The sequence below is a fragment of the Heloderma suspectum genome, chromosome 10 (genome assembly GCF_057233095.1).
Source record: "Heloderma suspectum isolate Gila_16-S chromosome 10, 16-S_ref, whole genome shotgun sequence".
In the NCBI taxonomy this organism is placed as follows: domain Eukaryota; kingdom Metazoa; phylum Chordata; class Lepidosauria; order Squamata; family Helodermatidae; genus Heloderma; species Heloderma suspectum.
The window spans coordinates 41,025,860-41,045,434 of NC_139467.1; the positions used below are offsets into that span (position 1 = coordinate 41,025,860).

At 47.2% G+C, this 19,575-nt stretch overlaps 1 protein-coding gene across 3 annotated transcripts in view; it reads left to right on the forward strand.

The window, feature by feature from the left end:
* The window catches only part of NFYC (nuclear transcription factor Y subunit gamma), a 67,486-nt gene extending 59,033 nt beyond the window's left edge, over window positions 1-8,453 (forward strand). For all 3 annotated transcript variants that reach the window (XM_084816032.1, XM_084816034.1, XM_084816033.1), the window contains 5 exons: window positions 1,398-1,571; window positions 3,375-3,533; window positions 5,823-5,930; window positions 7,033-7,092; window positions 7,559-8,453. In XM_084816032.1, the coding sequence (XP_084672158.1) occupies window positions 1,398-1,571; window positions 3,375-3,533; window positions 5,823-5,930; window positions 7,033-7,092; window positions 7,559-7,678 (621 nt within the window). In that variant the 3' untranslated portion in view covers window positions 7,679-8,453. The remainder of the gene's footprint in view (window positions 1-1,397; window positions 1,572-3,374; window positions 3,534-5,822; window positions 5,931-7,032; window positions 7,093-7,558) is intronic.
* The last annotated feature ends 11,122 nt before the right edge of the window (window positions 8,454-19,575 follow it).

The following is a 19,575-nucleotide window of genomic DNA, read 5'->3' on the forward strand; positions in this document are numbered from 1 at the left end:
CTATATTACTTGCATCTATTCCCCAAATCCTCTCTTTCAGCGATATAAAGAGAGAATCAACATGGGAACGAGAGCTTTTTTTAAAAAAGAAATGGATCAGGTTTTATTGGGTAATGCTTTAAATTGCAGCTTAATTCATTATTAATAACTCACAGGTTTGGCAGGGACCAAAAAGCCGTCTGTTAAAGCTGGGGTGCACAGCCTTTTCTGTCCCGAGGGCAGCATCCAGTTTCAGCTGAGGGCCATATATGCATGCACAAACAGACACACACCTCCCCTTCCTGTCTGCAGAAACCTAGGGATCACTGGTGGGTCAGGGGTGCAGAGGAAAAGCCTCTCTCGTTCCCCAGTGATCACCACTGAGATTGCTGTTTCTCTTCCGCTACTGGGAGTGGGAAAACAGTGATCTTGGAAGGCTGGGAATGTTTCCACATAGGAGAAAAATCGGTGGGGGGCCTGCTGGCTACAGGGGCTGCAGGTTGTGCACCCCCATATTGAAACTTTCTGCGCAAAGGTAGGGCTGTGCCTTATCCAGTGCTACGTATTCTTTCAGGGGGAGAAGCATTAGTCCAGATTGTACTATATGCTCCAGGAGAAGGCACTTTCCACCCCTACCCCAAGACATTTAAGTTACAGAGAATTCTTCATCTTGTAGAAGAATGGAGTGGAGATCAAGGTTCTCTCAGCTCTCCAAATCCATGTTAGAGACATTGGAATGGGAGTGATTTAATCTCATTCTAGACTTCTATTTCTCACGTGTTATATCCCATCCGTGCTTCAAGGAGCTCAGGGTGGCATCCAAGGGCACATCCCATTTCACCCTTGCTTAGGTAGATTAAACTGAGAGACTTGCCCAAGATGACCTTCATAGAGGAGCAAAGATGGGAACCTGGGCCTGCCTTTTCCCAGTCACCATTCTCTCTCTTACAGCACCTTAATCCATCAGTTGGAGGTTTGCCCATTAGTGATGTTCTCGTGGCATGGAAGCCCATATACAAAACCTTAAGTCACCCATGGATTCCATGAAATGATGTAGCTAGGAGGAACTTGAAGATTGTTTTCAGAACAGGAGTGAATGAGGCACACTGGGCAAAGTAGAGGATTGATGTGCACATGCAGTAAAACATAAGGACTTTTCCAGTCAGAGGGGAGGCAAACGGAGCAGTGGTGACTTCTCAGTAGTCCTAAGGCGCTTTGATTTTTAAATATTTCTTTATGTTCCTTCCACCCGGCGGAATCCATCATTTTCATCTCGGTAGGCTTAGGTTTGCTGAACGTTACTTAGGATCTAAACTGTCCATCCCATGGTTTTGCAGAAGCTGCTGCGTTGGGTACCACGAAGAGGGTTTCAGCTGGTGAATTTGGCCTTTTCACCCCTTTCTTCTTCTTTGGCACAGGAGGAGGTGCGCCAGGCTGTGACCCCGGCGGAGCCCGTCCAGTACTACTTCACGCTTGCTCAGCAGCCCGCAGCTGTCCAGGTGCAGGGGCAGCAGCAAGGGCAGCAAACAACCACGTCCACCACCACCATCCAGCCAGGGCAGATCATCATAGCGCAGCCTCAGCAAGGGCAGGTTGGTATAGGGCCGTGCCAGAGGGCTCATGCTCTGCATTATTACTTTCCAGTTTTAATTGGGGTTTTCCATTTATGGCTGAACACCACCAAGTGCAAACAATAGGGTAGGGAAGGGGGCTTGGAGTTGGAAGGACAAGACAATATTAATGACACCTTATATTGGGTATCAATCTGTAAGGCTCATATTGGAAGAAAAAAGAAAGTTAGGCATACAAATCTGTATAAGCAGCCCAAATGTCCCAATAATCGTCACTCCACGGTTGCCAATAGGCTTACAATCTAAAAAGACACAACACAAAGAAAAAGGAAAGCGGGGGGAAGTTAAGGACAATTTTCTATTGCTATTCCCAAATGGGATGTTCAAGTTCCCTGGTCCGCTCCGGTTATGTGTCAAATTTAGTCATATCTAAAAGGTATGTGAGCTTAATTGCTTGGGACTGGTTAATCCATTCCTCTAGCAAAGCGGGAGGGGCTGGGGCTGGAGGAGCCATGCATAGATACCAAAATGTGTTTGATTTGTAAATGTTGCCAGTTTGCTTCAGCTGCAAAATTATACTTAATCCTTAAGTCGGAAAACATTGAAAAATCCCCACCTGAGCCCACCGGTTGATCTAAAGTATGGATTCCATTCTCAGTCCACAAAGATGATTGGCTTCCAGTGTTTAAGTTGGGATGACACCAGAGAGTGAGTTTAGTGTGTGAGTAAGGATTGACTTGAAACTGGTGGGCCAACACGTGTCATGCCTCTCTGGTTGCAGAGATGGCAGGTGGAGTTCTCCTTTTTGTACCCCAAGTGGTTTATGGCCTCTGTGCACCAGTGGAATTGCCAGTGAGGGAAGAGGGCCTGTGCTCTGTGTTAGGGCTGGGCTGAAGGGTGACTTCAGTTGCGCTCTGTTCCTTAAGTTCGAGCGTGTGGTGTCTTGGCTCAGCTCTGCAGCTAGGAGGGCTAGCTAGGAGGGCTGGAAGTCTTAAGTGCTTGGAGGGCAAGCTGTGAGTCTCAAGCTTTCCATAAGCTGCCCAAGCTTACGCAAGGAAAGCCTACGCAGGGAAGACAGAGGTATGTACAGATAGAGGTATGTAATAAATAAATAATAAATAAAATAGAGTGGGCACGTCTAGAAATAATAAAACATTAAGACCTTGTTTGCCTCGGGAAGAAAGGAAGGAATCCCTTCAGTGTGCACAATAAAGATGGTGAGATAGGTGGAAGGCAGGAGCAGAAGAGGGTGTTAACTTTCCTGCCTCGTGTTCCTGCTTCTCCTTTTTCCCAGAGTCTTAATTTAGTGTGTGTGCAGTTGGGATAAGGTGCATGCTGCATTTGTGTTGTGTGTCTCTCTCCCCCCCTCCCCCCCCCCATGATCTGGCAGGCTGCACATCCAGATAAGCTAGTGGGAAGAAATGGTTTCCCTCTGCGAGTGTTGGTGCTGAAGCAGTTTGGATGAATTCCCTTTTGTGACGGAGCATTCTGGCCATGGCCATTTTCCAGTGTCCATATGGAGCTTTCGGTTCACTTGTGCTTTCCGTTAGCAGTGCTGGCAGCACCACCCCTTCTGCTTTTGGGATGTTGCTTGCTTAGCATCTGAAAACCCAGATGTAACCCTCGCACCTTCCCGGAGGCCGTCAGCATGCCAGTCTCTGGCAAGTCGTGGCTGGTGGCAATTGGCTGACAGTTTGCTTCTTTAAACTGTTTGAAAAAGACTCTTCCTTTTGGCCATGTTGCAGGACTCCAGCCAGGCTTGAAGTTGCATCTGAGTTGCCCCAAGAAGACTCAGGCTGCTTCTCTTGTGCTCTCTCCCTGCAGACCACTCCCGTCACCATGCAGGTGGGCGAAGGGCAACAGGTGCAGATTGTCCAGGCGCAGCCTCAGGGGCAGGGGCAGCCGGCACAGAGTGGGACCGGGCAGACCATGCAAGTCATGCAGCAGATCATCACCAACACAGGCGAAATCCAGCAAATCCCGGTGAGGGGCCCTCCTTCACCATCACGCTGTCCTCTTGTTAGCCGTCACTTCAAGAGGGATGTTTGGTCTTCAGACTTTATTCTTCTTAATTTCCTCTTCTTTTAAGCACAGCACAGGATGTAAAAATGACACTGATTCTGCTCAGGGGAGGCGTGTTTACTCCGATCAGCTCCCTGCCCCTCACTACTTTTGATTGCGTCTGAACTCACTAACATAGAGTGAAGAACCGAGGAGCCCCCCTCTGTGGCTTTCTCCTGCACCTGCCTTTTGCTATGCTGCTCCCTCCAATGCCTTCCCCCCAGACACACACACACAGTCAAGCCAACTCTGCCACACTCATCCTTCTCTCCCATCCGGAGTGTTTGCAAAATATACCCCACCCAGCTTAAGAAAATATTTTGCAGGTATATCTCGAAACTGACTCCTTAAAAGCTGGGGAATGTGCGTTTGGGTGTGTGTGTGTGGGGGGACTTTAACTAGTCTCTCCTGAGACAAAAGCTCTTTGGTTGCCTGCAGCAGAGTAATAAGTTAAACCTCTGAAAGTCTGCCTTGTCCATTTAGTGTTAATTATTCTAGTTAAAATCTAACTAGGGGCCCTCTCCTTGCAAATAGCATTTTCCCCTGCAGGCATATTTCAGTGGTGAAAGACAACTGCAGAGAAGCTTGTGCTTGCAGAAAGTATATAGCTGCTACAGGGGGCTGTCCTTTGCCTGCAGGGGATGATTGCTTTGAGAGAGAGATATTGCATGATGGGGAAGCCAGCAGAGGTGCAAACTCCAAGCTTCAGGAGGTTTTGGACATTGACAACAGATTTTAAGGCACTTTGTCTAAAATCTTCCCCACCTGCTCCGTTTTAAAAAGATGCCTCTTATGTATAATATACTAGTGTCTGATGTTAAAAGGGGAGTAAGTTAAATACTTCAATGTGGTAATTAAGTAGAACTTAGAGCAATGAGAAATGTTGGGTTGGGTGTTTCCCCTTAATGTTTGATAAATAAATATGGGTATCCACCCCACACAACTCTTCATCGAAGTTTGTCCCACCCAATTTCTTGATGCTCCCGTTAAATCTTTGTTTTATTTTCATGGAGGTTTTAAATATGAGATGCAAAAGCCCATGGCAGTTGTCTGCTGCTTTGTCCTATATATGTACATGGTTATGCCGGGGTCTCTGGCATTGGTTTTGATTACTGTGGGGAGAGGAGGTTTTGTAAAGGAGAGGACTGGTGGAAATAGGGGAGCCCTGAAAAAAAGACACTTCTACTCCAAATCAGTGTTCTACCTCAGCCTGGCTTCTGGCAAGGTGTGGGGAGAATGTATGTGCCTGCCTTCCCTCCTGTGGCACCCATGGATACCATCGAGGCCTCCCTCAGCACCCATGAGGCCCCCGGCAAAAATGTTCAAAATTTTTGTTGGGCAGCCGGGTGTGCTACCTGAACCTAGTGGCATTCTTAGGAAATGAAGATGGTGGTGACTGGAAGCTTGGGCGGCACTTTGCTTTGCAGTGTGCCTCCTTTAAAAAAAATAGAGGAGGAGGAGGAAAGGACAAGGGACTCCCACCACCTGGTACATGTTGGTGTCGGACATCAACTGGTGGGCAGAGGAGGACAGAGTGCTGGGGGGGAAGTGCGCAGAGAGCACATGCATGCACAGTGGAAGCCCCCCCCCCCCCACTTGGAGTAGGAGCACCCCTCATTTTTCAAGGGTTCCCTGCAAAACCGTCAAATTATAGGTCAGCTCTGTGTCCAGCTCTGTGGTTTGTTAGCATCTAATATAAAAACATAAAGATCCATGAGGATGCCCTGAATCTATGTTTTTGTACCACAGCACCTCTGGCAAGCGCCAGATCCGTGATTTTTAGTGTGCAGACTATAGATGCCACAGTAAGCTTAAATTTGATGGGGTTTTATGGAGCCGAGGAGGGGATCCCATGTAAAAAATCACCTCCACAAATATTACGCATTGCCCAGTGTCCAGGATGAAAATCCTCCTCCTTAACTTGCTTTCTGTAAGGGTAATTGTTCTTTCCAAATGGTGTTTATTGCGTCTGAGAGGAGCATTGGGAGTGGGGAGAGTGGGCTCTTTCTCGTTTCCCTGGATTTCTCTTCTTCTACGGTGCTGGGGTGGAGGTAGCGGGGTAGGATGTGCTCACATTTCAACTCTGACTCCATTCAGCCCTCCAGTCGGTATAATCTCTCTGTGCCTCTTGGAGACCAGCGGGCAGGCTTGTGTGTTTCAGGTTACCAACTCTGTGTCATCTTCCTCCTTTCCTCCCTCCGCTTTTTGTAGGTTCAGCTCAATGCCGGCCAGCTGCAGTATATTCGCTTAGCTCAGCCCGTGTCTGGCACCCAGGTGGTCCAGGGCCAGATCCAGACGCTTGCAGCCAACACACAGCAGGTATAAACTGGCTTGATAAAAGCTCTTAAAATATCCCTCGCCTGTTGGAAAGCAGTAGATTTTTCCAAGGTGCAGGCACAGAAGCAACGGATGGGGGCCACCTTGCTGATCTTGAGTTTCTGCTGCTGGAGTTCTCCGTTAAAAAAATAAAACAAATCCTCAGACATTCGGGGAAATCTGTGTTGATCCTGCTCCTTCATATATCAAGCAAGGGTCTGAGATTTGCACACTGGAGTTACCATCATAAGACAACTTCCAGAAACGAACTACATATTGTTCACTTATCTAAACAAAACATTATTTATGTTTTTACAATTAATACCCATTTTTAAGAAGTACCTTACACGCATCAAAGAAAATTACAGGATACTATAGATTCCACCTAGTGTTTTCATGCTGGAATATGAAATCTGGCTGTTAAGTAGTTCCAGTGTTCAGCAAATTCAGCTAAGCCCTGTTCCTTTCCTCTTTTTCCAGGGCTGTTGTATCAGTCAGCTTTTGTATTTTGACCACCTGCCAGACATCAGGTTGCTACTGTTTGTATTGAGGCACTGTATGTAACTAATTTCCAGTGCTCCATAAAAACTATTTTCAGCACTGCTAAATACATTCATGTAGTCTTCAGCTCTTCAGACCGGGGATACACCTTTATCTGCAACCTGGGATCAATCCTAATTTTTTTGCCAGATAGGATTGCCTTTCCCCTTCTCAATTTCTCTGTTCTTCCCACACTCACCCCTCTACCTTGCTTCTCCTCTTTAAAAAAAAGTTGTGTCTTCCACTTTAGTTCAAGGTGCAATCCATGTATGGGTCCCAACCCACCCATTTCTACAGCATTAGACTTCAGGCCTCTCCTGTCGACTTATCTGAATAGGTTTACAACTAAGGGCTGCTTCAGCAAGCACACCTGTGGCTCAGCTGGTCAGGATGCTTTGGGAGTTCTGATCTAACACATCTGGAAAGCACCAGGTTGAGCCTTAAGATTCAAAGTCGTCTCCAATATTCTCTTTCTCTTTGGTGTGTTAAGGCATGTGTCCTTTGATACCCCACCCTTTTTTAAAGAATGAGGCTGCAAATGTCAATAAATTAATGTCTTTTGTAGATTGCACAGACGGAAGTTCAACAGGGACAGCAGCAATTCAGCCAGTTTACAGATGGACAGGTATGAGCCTCAGAAGCCATGGCGTTTGTTGTTGGGACATATTGGTGTAGGCAGAAGCTCTCCAGAAGGAGGTGGGCCTGCTCACGCTTGTTGACTAAACAGGCGTCCGTCTCCCCACCACTATTTTCATTAAAATAAAAAGTGGAGGGAGTTCCTGGCTTGGGTGAAGTTCATGCTATGGCTCCGTCTGCTTATTTAAAACTGGGATGGTAAACAACCATGTTCTTTCCACACTTTGAATACTTCCTTATGGGCAGAGGGATTCCCATTGGCCCTGGCAATTGTGAGTTGTCCCCAGTTGAGTAATGCAGATTATGCAGGTGAGGTGTACACGGCATCGGCATTGTGTTTCAGTTGTTTGATCTAGCATAGCGGGTCTCACTTTTGCCTGCAGAACAGTTTTTCAAGATGGTGTAATTCCATATGTTCAAGGGATGAATAGGTCTCATTGCTTGTTCTCTTCCAGCAACTGTACCAGATCCAGCAAGTGACTATGCCTGCCGGTCAGGACATCACCCAGCCCATGTTCATTCAGTCCACCAATCAGACGACAGATGGACAGGCCCCGCAGGTTACAGGAGACTGAGTTGGTCCAGCCAGAAGGTTTCCTGCTGTGGCAGAATTTACACCAACTTGATTGATGTGCCACCAACCAGGCCCAGAAGGCCTCCTTAACTCACCTGTTTCCCACCCCTTCTCCGAGATATATCTTCATTTGGTATAAAGGAACCAAGGGCTGTGATCTGCGTTGTATTGTATAAACTGCTTCAATCTGGTGGGAGGAAGTATACCCCACAAACTGACAATGACGCAACATTTTCTTTCATTTTTTAGAAGTTGCAACTTCTGCATTGTTCGACAGTTCCACTCTGTACACACTGACAAATTTTTATAAGGCTCTGTCAGACGATGTCACTGCTCTTCATTTCTCTATTTCTTCAGTGGTCCAGCATCTTTTCTTTGTCCCTCCCACTTGTATCCTGTATCACCCCTGCTTTAGCATTAGATGAACATATCTATTATAATTCAATCACCAAGTGTGTGAGTGAGAGTGTGTGTGTGTGTGTGTGTGTGTGTGAGAGAGAGAGAGAGTGGGGGGGGGAGGGGGGTTCTCAGGGTTTTTTTTAAATGTCCCAGATGTAGGTACTGCTGTCTGCAGGTTCCAAGGACAAAAAACAAACCACAGGTGTTCTTGTATTAAACCTATTTTCTAAAGGCTTTAAAGTTGGCCTTGAATTATTTTGGAAGTATTTAACAGTTGGATACGCAGATATGAGTTATTGGTTAAGTGTATGAAGTTCAGTCAATGCATGTGTTTAAAAGCTGCATGAAATGCAATAAACTTTTTTTTTCCTATGGTAGCTCAGTACTCTGCATCTCTCAACTTATCAGTTGACCCTGGCCCGAAAAAGTCCTCAATTGGTCAGAGATGACCCAACACGTTTTGGTCCCTGAGGCAGAAGATATAAATGGCTCCTCCCATCTGGAGGTAAAATGGGCGATTTGCTGTGTTTTAAGGCTGCTCCACATGAGGCAGGTCGTCTGATGGTAGATTTGGCCCTGACTGTTAAAGAGTTCTTTTTTCTAAAAACAATTTGGGGGGCAAATGTGCCACAACCCAAGCCCAGCATGCACGTCTGCATATCTGTTCCGTGTGTTTCCTATGCAGCCCCAGCCCCACCCCAGCAGATTTGCCACTTGTCTGGTGAGTGGGGCAGTGCCGAAGAGGCACACAGGCGCGTAGGGCTCGTCCTTTGCCATAGCTGGGCCCTCAGGCTCTCCTCCTCCTGTCCATTGTGCCGCAAGCCACCTGTCCCCACCCAGCCTTGTGTTGCATCTGTACTGCAGACTGACTGCTCTTGTTCTATCAGCTTTAGTAGCCCAACAATTCAAATAACTGAAGCGGAGAGGCTGCCAAATTGGTAAACTGGATTGCATTTCTTATGGTGCTGGGGTTGGTTTTCTCATTCAGTGGTGGTTATTAACATGTTTGTATCCTGCCCTTCCTCCCGGGAGTAATGGACAGTCCTATGAAATACCTTAGCCTGCTAGGCAGTGATTGGGCCAAGATCACACAGTAGGGATTATGGCCGAGTGGAGTTTTGAACCCAGATCTCCCCTAATCCAAGCCCATCATCCTAGTGGCTACACCACTGTGGTTCTGCGGTGCACTCTAGGCGTGGTGGCTGCTAGAGAGCAGTTTTACAATCCTGTTTTCCTTCTCAACTCGTCTGCTTGCGTGGTGCCCTTGATGTTCCCAAGTCAGTTTCATGGAGCTGGTGTGGGCCACGGTAAACCAGTTGGGCTGCAATCGGGTGCAAGCAGAGCAGGACGCAGAGCAGCCCTGCAATAAGAATCTAAGGTCGCTCCTGTCCTCCGCCCTCGCCAAGCTGCCAGCTTGCTGTTTCTTGGCAGGCCCATCACTCTGGGCGGCCCTTTCCCAACACCAGGGGACGTCCAACAGCCCTTTTGGCCTTGGCCAGGACCCTTGGTGCAGCACTGTTCTTGCTTCTAGTGGGAGCAGTTGCACAGTGGGGTCATGGGAGAAAAGCAGGCTGTTGGACTCTCCCTCCATTTAGAGGGCTGGACTTAGCAAGGTGTCACGCTCACTGCAGTAGTGCACCAAGCCTGGAGGTGCCAAGGTGGGGATGCTTACACTGATTTCTTATGGGAGGCTTGTACAGTGTGCAGGGCTATTTATTTTGTTTTATTTAAAGTATTTTTATCCCGTTCCTTGGCCAAAATGGTTCCTGGAACAATTTACATATAATCAGCAAAACAGGACAGTTCCTGCCTGCAGGGTTAGAATCTAAAAATACACAGCACATGAGGGCAAAGGAATAGGGAGGGAAGAGGAAAACGTGTTTGAGCGGGGCTGGTAAAATGACCCTGCTTCCCTTCTCATCTCCCTCAGTACAGCTCGTTGGAATGGCTGCTGGTGGTGACAGTTGAGGGGGAAGGAGCCTTCATGGGGGGTGGCCTTCTCTGAAGTAAGCCTCATGGCTCAACGGGGTTGCTCCCAAATAAATGCACCTAGGACTGCAGCCTTAATCTCTATCTGTACAGCAATTTCAAACCCTCTATGATGAGTTCTCTGCCAAGGTCAGAACCCTTACACATCATCATCAAACCATTGAAAAATAAAGTGTTCAGAGCACTTCACATGCATTATGTAGTTGTAATGCTTGCACCAACCCTGTAAGGTAAGCCAGTGTTGTTATTGTCCATGTTGCAGATGCGGGCAATGAGGTTGAGAGAAGAGGGCTTGCTGGGGGTTGCAGGATTTTTTCCTGTCTAAATGTGCATAGGATTGTGCCCTTAATGCATTAATGACAAGAGCCGAGATTTGAATAGAGGACTTCCTGACTCATGGCTCAGTCACTCGACTATTACTTACACCAGTTCTGAGTAAACATGTTTAGGATTGTGCTGTTAGCTGACTTGGCACTTCCAGGCAAAAAGATAGTGTAACGTCTTCCTAGATTTTGCATTAACAAAGTGCATTTTTCAAAAATAAGAATTTCACCTGCAAAATATGTTTTGGTTGTAACATTCTACCTAGTGGCTCCCACACAGAAAGGAATCATTCCGTTTTCTAAAATGAAGATACCTCTCCAAGCATCTCCCTTTGAATGATGCTCGTTTTAACAAGTGATCAACAACTGGGGTCCAAAATCAGGGCAGGAGGAATACTGGCCATTTTCCCCTCAGTCTACAGTTCGCCAAGGAAGCAAGAAAACCTTGTAGTGTTGGCTTTGTCTTGTGAACATCTGACTGGCCCAGACAGAGGAGGTGCAAGAAAGGGGGGAAAATGGGATTAGTGGTCAACTGCTGCACTTGAATTGTCTCGAAAGCTGTCCAAAGAATTTGTTACATTCTTAAACGTGGCACTTTCCAAATAGATAAGATGCATGGTTTTTCCGAGTTGAAAATGGAGGGGTGCATTGCTCTTGCACCTAAAAATGTCAATGTTTATCTTGTGTAAAGAGTTAAGAACCCATTAGCCTAACCGGAGGAGCCTGTCCCTGGATGTCTGGATGAGTCGCTGTCTGGTCATGTCCCCTGATTGGAAGAAGGGGTGAAGTGGGCAAGGAGACAACATTAAGCTGCCCCCTGGGGCAGAATTAACTGAAACCACCACCCAGCCCACCAGATTGGAAGGAGGGAAGGCCAGAGCAAGAAATGCAGAGAGACAGCGGGCAGCTCCCTCAGTGGGTGGGTGGGTTCGGCTTGCAAGAGTCATCTGTTATTAATTGGTTGCGTTCTCATGGCATTACCCATGGTTCTCCCATGGGGCACTGACACACCCTTCCATACTGTTTGGGAGATATTGCTACAACTGGTAGAATTTTTTCCTAAGTAGCCCCGAAGCAACACCCCAAGGCAGCTTACATTATCCTCCTCTCCATTTTATCCTCACAACAACAACCCTGTGAGGTGGGTTGGGCTGAGAGTCTGAGCCCAAAGTCACCCAGTGAGCTTCCATGGCTGAGTGGAGACTAGAACCCAGATCTCCCCAAACCAGCATCCTGGTATCATGCAAATGCGCACAATACATTTCCTTCATTCTAATCATTCCATACATGGGTGTCATCCAGTGAATGAAATCTGAAGTTCATTTTAATCAAATGCATTTTTTTTCAATGAAATCTGCATACATTTGCATAGAAATAAAATATGTTTTGAAGGGAAAGAGCAATTTCAGTTGTGGAATGGGAGGGGTGTGTGTTTGTGTGTGTGTATTCCCCAGCCTGGCATCCTCCAGATGTTTTGGACTGCTCCCATCACTGACCATTGGGCATGTTCCCTCGGGCTGATGGGAGTTGTACTGTAGTAGAAAACATCTCAAGGGCACCAGGTTAGGGAAGGCTGATATATATATAAGACCTTCAGCTATTGGGCAGTATAGAAATGTAATGAATAAAACTGAACAAATGTCACCTAAAAACAAAGGGTTTTCTTCAAAACATCCTTTATTCTTATGCACACATGCACGCCTAGTTCGCATGATCATGGCTGGGGAAATAAGCCAATGGCTTATTTCCCTTGGCTCACATACCAGCGGGCTTGTAGTGTTGTGCGAACCTGGCCAGGGTAGCTTGTAGCCATGGCTAACAAGCCGCCCCCAAACCCTGCAACAACCCATGGGTTCTGAGTGGCTTGTTGACCATGGCAACAAGCCACCCTTGCTGAGTTTGCACAAGATGACAAGCCACACTGCCAAGGGTAATTCTGCAGATCCACCGGCACACAGCCAATAGCAGGGTCAAGCCACCAGGGCTTATTAACCACCCTGCAATTTTGGGAACCAGGTCAATATCACAGCATCTGTCTTAGAAGAGACATTCCCAACTGTGTGCTGACGAAGGGGGAATGTCAGTTCCAGTGGAGGCTGGTGGCTGTGATGTCAGTGGAGTGGTGAATCTGCTCTGGGTCCCAGTCAGATCTCTAAAGCAGCTATCCAAGGTGCAGAGCTTGGATAGCTCCTTTAGAGTTCTGACAGGAACCCGGAGCGGATTCACCACCCCACTGACATCAGAGCCACCAGCCTCCACTGGTCCCTTCTAAGATGGTGCCTGCTGTCTGTGGTTTTTATAAGTACTTCTGTATATTTTTAAAAGCAAGCAAGACATGTCATTTGATGAGGGGGTGACTTTTTAGTCAATTTTTTTTAAAGAGATTAAGCTAACCAGATTCATTAATGGTTGCAACCCTAATATATAATTAGGGTCCTGCATTGGTCAGGCATAGACTCATGGAACTAAACTTGCGATCTAAAGCACTTACCTAGGAATAAGTCCCACTGAACACAGTTGGGCTTACTCGTGAGTAGACATGCAGAAGATTGCACTGTAAGCGCTCCTCAGCTTGTCTGCCCACCTCCGGGTCCCCAGTCTGACTTCTCTAGGCTTTGCTTGCATCTTTTCAAGCTTCTCTCCCAAATTGTATGGGCAAGACCTGCTCGGGAAATCAAACAAAGCTGACATTTCTGTCCTGCCTTTTGCAGTTGTAGTAACCTGTTGAGCCCAGAGGAAGAGAGCGTCTTTCTCTTCGCCACCAGAGGGCACGAGATTCTCTTCTTTCTATTTGTACCTTGGCTTCTAGAGAGACAGTAGCATCGAATTGTCCCCTTTTCAGGTCTGTCCTGTTGATGGGTGATATGATATATCTCAACCCTAGCAGAGACTAAGCCCGCACCATTTGATCTTACAGAAGGAGAATCAGAACTAGTATCGGAATTTAATGTAGAATACGCTGCCGGTCCATTCGCTTTGTTTTTTCTGGCAGAATATACTAACATGTTACTAATAAACACACTTACATGCATTTTATTTCTTAGCCCAAGTACCTCTCAACCAGAAAATTTTACAATAAATATTATAATAAAAACAACACTATTGCAATAAAGCACCAAATTGCACTTATTAAGCACCAAATTGTGTAATACAGATGTTGTAGAAATGTCCAGGAAGCAAGGTGCTGTGATGACAACTCCGAGCATCTCACCTGGTCTATCGCCGCCTCTGCTCTGGAGAGCTGTGGGATGGAGGTGAGATGAGTCAGCAATGCTGGGATCACAGGGATTCTTTGGGACCTCGTATGGCATCCCTGCAATAGGACTCCTCAGGGTGCCGTACGTCTTCTGTGGGAGCGAGGTGTGCTGGGGGATCGAAATCCTCCAAGAGTTCTCCCTTGGAAGCCTGACACCTCAGCAGGTGGTGCACCATTTTGAGCCTACGGTAACTTGCTAGACACAGCTCTCTAAGGGGCCCAAGCAGCGTCCCCCCTTGCGTGGAGGATCCCTACACCCGGTACACTGGGACATGCATATCCTTCACAACCACCAATATTCCTTCAACATATTGGGCATTACCTTGAGGGCATTCTCAGCACCCTCCATTAACCTACAGGTCCCAGGATTCTTGAAGGGAAGCTAACTGGCAGAAAAGCAACACAAGAACCTTCCCCAGCCTAGCACCCTCCAGATATGTTGGACTACAGATCCCATCATCCCCAGCCAGCCATGTAGTCCAACGCATCTGGAGGGTACCAGGTGGGGGAAAGCTGCAATATAAGGCACATATGTAATGTAATGCACATTACATTAGGATGTGCACCCAGGGACTTTTTTTGTTTAAGGCGAACATGTATTGAACACTCAGTCATAAAGGACATTGTCTTTATTCATCCAACAAAATAAAGAAACTAAAACGTAACTAAACTTCTGTTTTTTTTAAATTACCAACTAAATTTTACTTTAAAAATACAAACTTGAAAAATGAGACTCATAATCCCCCCTTTTTTTGCAGCCATTTATATAGGTCAAAGGATTTTCTAGAAGAGTAGTCGGAGGGGAAGAAAAACAGTAGGCTGGGTAGTGTCATTCTGAGTGTAGGGCTAGGGCTCTTCAGGGGGTCCATACAACCCCCCCTCTTATGTGTTGATGGGGTCAGGTGATGACTGGTGGCCACCTCCTTCCTGGCTATGCATTCACCCAGCATGTGAAGGGGCTCTCTGTGCCCCCCAAGTCCTGATTGCACAGCTGGCACAAGATAGCTTAATAAGAGGTGTTCCCTCCACAAAGGCCTGGGCAAAGACAGAGGGCTTATATACTTGCTCGCCCTGATTCACCAGTTGCAGTAGGTTCTGCTTCTTCAGTAGCTACAGCTGGGTCGTCCTCTTCAGAAGTAGACCCTTGTTCCTGAGAAAAGCAATCTATTAAGGTGGTCAGCTAAAAAATTCACAACACCCGAGATGGGGTGGGTAGCACAAGACTTTGCCTCATATTTTTCTAGTTCCTAGGCCACCCCCACTCCCCCCAAAAAGCAGGGGTGGAGGGAACAGGCCCGGACAGGCTGTTTTTTTCTGGTCAGTTGGCAGCTCAAGGCAATAAAGAAATGTGTTTTTAGTTCTGGCATGTGTGTTCTTCTTGCCCCATGAGAGGAAAAGGTGAATCTGGGAATAGCACAAAGGTAAGTGATACCAGGCCTGTTTAAGTTACAAGGAAACTGAGGTTTCTAAAAATAGTGATGAGCAGCAACCTCTGAGGGAAGAGACCCAGGCCACGATGGAAATAGGCAGACTGTGTGCCTCACAGTTTTGAAAGAAAAAGAAAGAAAGAAAGAAAGAAAGAAAGAAAGAAAGAAAATTCCCAGGGCGCTTTGAAAAAATGCCCAAGAGGCAGGTTGCCTCCCAGAGCTTCTCTTGTCAGATGTGTCTCTCTCCCTGTGTAAAATGGTATCCTGAAAGAAGACAGAAGGGAGGACATTAAAAAAAGAAGAAAAAAACTAGATGGCAGAAGGTGTTCCTGAGAGGGAAGATGTTTCACTTGAGTGAAGCACTGAGGTGTCTCCCATTGTTGAACAAGAACGAGGGGACGTTCCAGTGCACTCAAGGGCAGGACATTTAAGATCTGTGAAAAGGAAGCAACTGTGTCCGCTCAGCAGAAACATTAGGATGCTATTACTCTGGGAGGTCAGGAGCAAGACACAGCATACTTGGGCGCCATCCACCAGCTGCTGTCGATCTCTTCACTGATGGTGGTTTCTTAAGCCGCAAGAAACCTGCTTGTGACTTTTGCTGCTCTGTCTTCACTGCCCACCCGGCCACCCCTTTACTGCTCAAAGGCCTCTTGCTCTCTGACATGGCTGTGCCCGTTCTCTCTTGCCACCCCCTACGCATGGAAGCAGTGCCAGCTCCAGGTTTTTGACTGTCCTTGGGGGCCCCGTCCCTCATTGAGTCCACCTTCTCATCACGCTTGTCACCAGCTTGTATTGCTTCTCCTCCTCTTTCTCACCATTGCTACCACTTGCTTGCTTGATAGGCAGAGAGCCAAGGACCAAGTAGGCCGTGACATCTACTGCTTCTCCTCCTCACCACCACCATTGTCTGGGCCAGAGTGGGAAGCGGGTGAACACACTGGTTGCAATGGTGAAGAGGAGCAGCAGCTCCAGGGGGCTCTTGTCAGTGGGCCCCCATTGGGGTGTGGGCCCTTGGTAGGGGCCCGACCATGCTGACCCTTGATGCTGGCCTTGCGTGGGATGTCCCTCCCTAAATATGCTAGCGCTCCTTTTGCCTTCAAAGCTCTCCTTGAGAACTGCATCTTCCATAAAGCTTTTGGGCCCAACCTCTACCAGACCAGTCCTATGCCTGCTGACTTAGCAGGTCTATTTTATGATAAATTTACTACTGGCTGTAAAGATTGTCTGGGCTCGTCTTTGCTAACGCCTCACTCCTCCTGCAGCTAGAGAATGGTTGATACAATCTCTGGACCCTGCAGAAAAGAGCATGCCTCTTTCGGACGCAGAATGTTCCAGGTCCACTCCCTGAAGTCTCCAGTTGAAGGAAGAGGGGTCTTAGCAGCACGCAAGAGTGCCCATTTGGGCTGGTGAAATGCTGGAAGGTATGCAGCAGGCCCCGCTCATTTGAGCTCTGTGGCACAGCGGAGCTCCAACCATGCACCAGGTGTCGGACTGCAACTCCCATCATTCCCAGCCAGCATGGCCAAGGGACAATATTGCCAGGAGTTGTAGTCCAAACATCTGGAAAGAAGAAGGCTGCACTAAATCCAACTGGAAACATTTTCTCTCTCAAATCCAAATCCATGGAAACAAGACAACCCTTAATAAGGAAAAACTGCCCAACTGTATCTAGTATATGATGCTGTAAATCTCGATCCTGTTTTACTATATTGGACTTCTGCCGCTTCTGCCAGAATCCCATAGATTGTTGGTCATACATTTTTTTATTCCCAGTTGTAGTTAATTTTTCAAAATTAGAAGGCTGTCTTAGCATGTGTGTGTGTATTTACTAAACAACAAAGAACTGGGGGGGGGGGCATTACATGCTCTTTTCTACAGATCAATTTAGCCTCCAGGCTCTGCCATCCTTTATGACTCAATAATGTATTTGTGTTGTAGTTCTCCATCTGCTGCCTTGCCTGTTTCCACCTGGCCCTGTTTGAGAGAGGCGTCCCGGTCAGTATCCCTTCTGAGCGCGGGAAGATCAATTGGGTGTTTTTCCCTCCCTGTCTGCTCCAGGTTTCAGTCAGAACTCTAAAGGAGCTATCCAAGCTCTGCACCTTGGATAGCTGCTTTAGAGATCTGACTGGGACCCAGAGCAGATTCACCACCCCACTGACATCACAGCCACCAGCTTCCACTGGAACTGACATTCCCCTTTAATCAGCACACAGTTGGGAATGTCTCTTCTAAGACAGATGCTGTGATATTGACCTGGTTCCCACAATTGCAAGGTGGTTAATAAGCCCTGGTGGCTTGACCCTGCATCTATTGGCTGTGTGCCAGTGAATCTGCAGAATTACCCTTGGCAGTGTGGCTTGTTGTGTTGTGCAAACCCGGCAAGGATGGCTTGTTGCCATGATCAACAAGCCACTCAGAACCCATGGGTTGTTGCAGGGTTTGGGGGTGGCTTGTTAGCCATGGCAACAAGCTACCCTGGCCAGGTTCGCACAACACTACAAGCCCGCTGGTATGTGAGCCAAGGGAAATAAGCCATTGGCTTATTTCCCCAGCCATGATCGTGCGAACTAGGCGTGCATGTGTGCATAAGAATAAAGGATGTTTTGAAGAAAACCCTTTGTTTTTAGGTGACATTTGTTCAGTTTTATTCATTACATTTCTATACTGACCAATAGCTGAAGGTCGTATATATATCAGCCTTCCCTAACCTGGTGTCCTTGAGATGTTTTCTACTCCCATCAGCCCCAGGGAGCATGCCCAATGGTGAGTGATGGGAGCAGTCCAAAACATCTGGAGGATGCCAGGTTGGGGAACACACACACACACATACCTCACCTCACAACTAAAACTGTTGTTGTTGTTGTTGTTGTTGTTGTTGTTGTTGTTAATATCCTGCCTTTTCCCCAATACTGGGACTCAAGGTGGCTTGAGTCTTGCACTTTCCCTTCAAAACATATTCTAGTTTTTAAATTTCATTTCTAACTGGGTTCTCCATCAACCTACAGGTCCCAGGATTCTTGAGGGGAAGCTAACTGGTAGAAAAGCAACCCAAGGGCCTTCCCCAGCCTAGCACCCTCCCTCTCCTGCCCTCTCCAGTGGCTAGCTAAGCAAGAAAGAGCCAGGCTGGAAGGAAAGAAGAAAAATCACCAGCATGAAACAGATGCTTGGGACTTGAGCAGTTGCCTTCTCCCGCCCTGTTCATTGCTGTCACCTTAGCGTAGCCTCCCCCAACCTGAGGCCCTCCAGATGTCTTAGACTTCAACCCCCATAATTCCCAATACATGCTGGCTGGGGATGATGGGAGTTGCGGTCCAAAACATCTGGAAGGCCCCAGGTTGGGGGAGGCTGGTTCAAAAGAAAAACTAACTTGAACAAACAAACAAACAAACACCAAACCAGTATTGGGTCAAACCGCTTTGAGAAATGTTACAAACCTTAATCCGTTCCTTTCGATCTTTCGTCAGAATTTCCTGTTGGCTGATTAACTGATCTGTGTGCATGGCATTTTATGGAGAAGAAAAGGAGAGGTCCCTCAGCCCATGGAGCTTACAGTCCAAAATTAAACCCAGGGGAAACAGCAGAGGGAGTGAACAGGAAGCAACATGCATTTTCTTCAGTTACACCACAGGACTAGGCTTGATTACAGGTGTTGCAGAATTTTATCCTTCTGCCAGGCTCGGCCAGAGAACAGACACCGACTTTTGTTTGAGCGGATGTTTATTACCAAGGTGTGGTGCAGCCAAAAGTTGTCAATGTGGCCCCTCGGGACTGGACCCAGAACAATAGGCATGTTTAGTGTTTATACATACAAGTAAACAAGGCACACGACATAAACTTTCATCAGTATTTGGTGTAGCGCTGAGTCCAGGGGCTACAAACTTCCTTCAGAGGATGTTTTCCAGTTTCCAGAGACAAGGGCCCTGCTAGGTATTGTCACTCATGTGCAGTAAGTTAATCAGCCACCGTCCTCTAGCGCTAATTCAATCACTACATTCTACGTGACTCTCAGTATCTCAACAACACATTCCCATGCTAACAATGCAAGTGGTATTTTTCCACTTCATGGGCTTAGTTCAAGTACAGCATGAGGACTAGGCACTTGTGCCAGACGTGAAACAGAAAAGGTGGGGTTTTAGGAGAAATTTGGAGGAGGAAGAGGTGGCTCCCAGTCTATTTTCGGGTCCAGTTCAAGGTTCTGGGTTCTCCCACCAACAGCTCGGGACCAGGATATCTCAGGGACTACCTCCTCCCGCACAAACCTGCCCTGGTAGTAAGATCCTCATGAGAGGTCCTTCTGCGAGTTCCCCTGCCATCTGAGGTGACCCACAAAAGGGCCTTCTCTATTATTATTTTGTTTTGATTTATACCCCATTTTCCTACAGCAGAGCTCACTCACAGAGGCTTAAAACCAACTGATGGTGAAGATCGCTGCTGCTGCTGCTGCTGTTGTTGACTATAACGGGACTAACTCGACAAGGGTTTAAATAATTTGGTGGTTTCC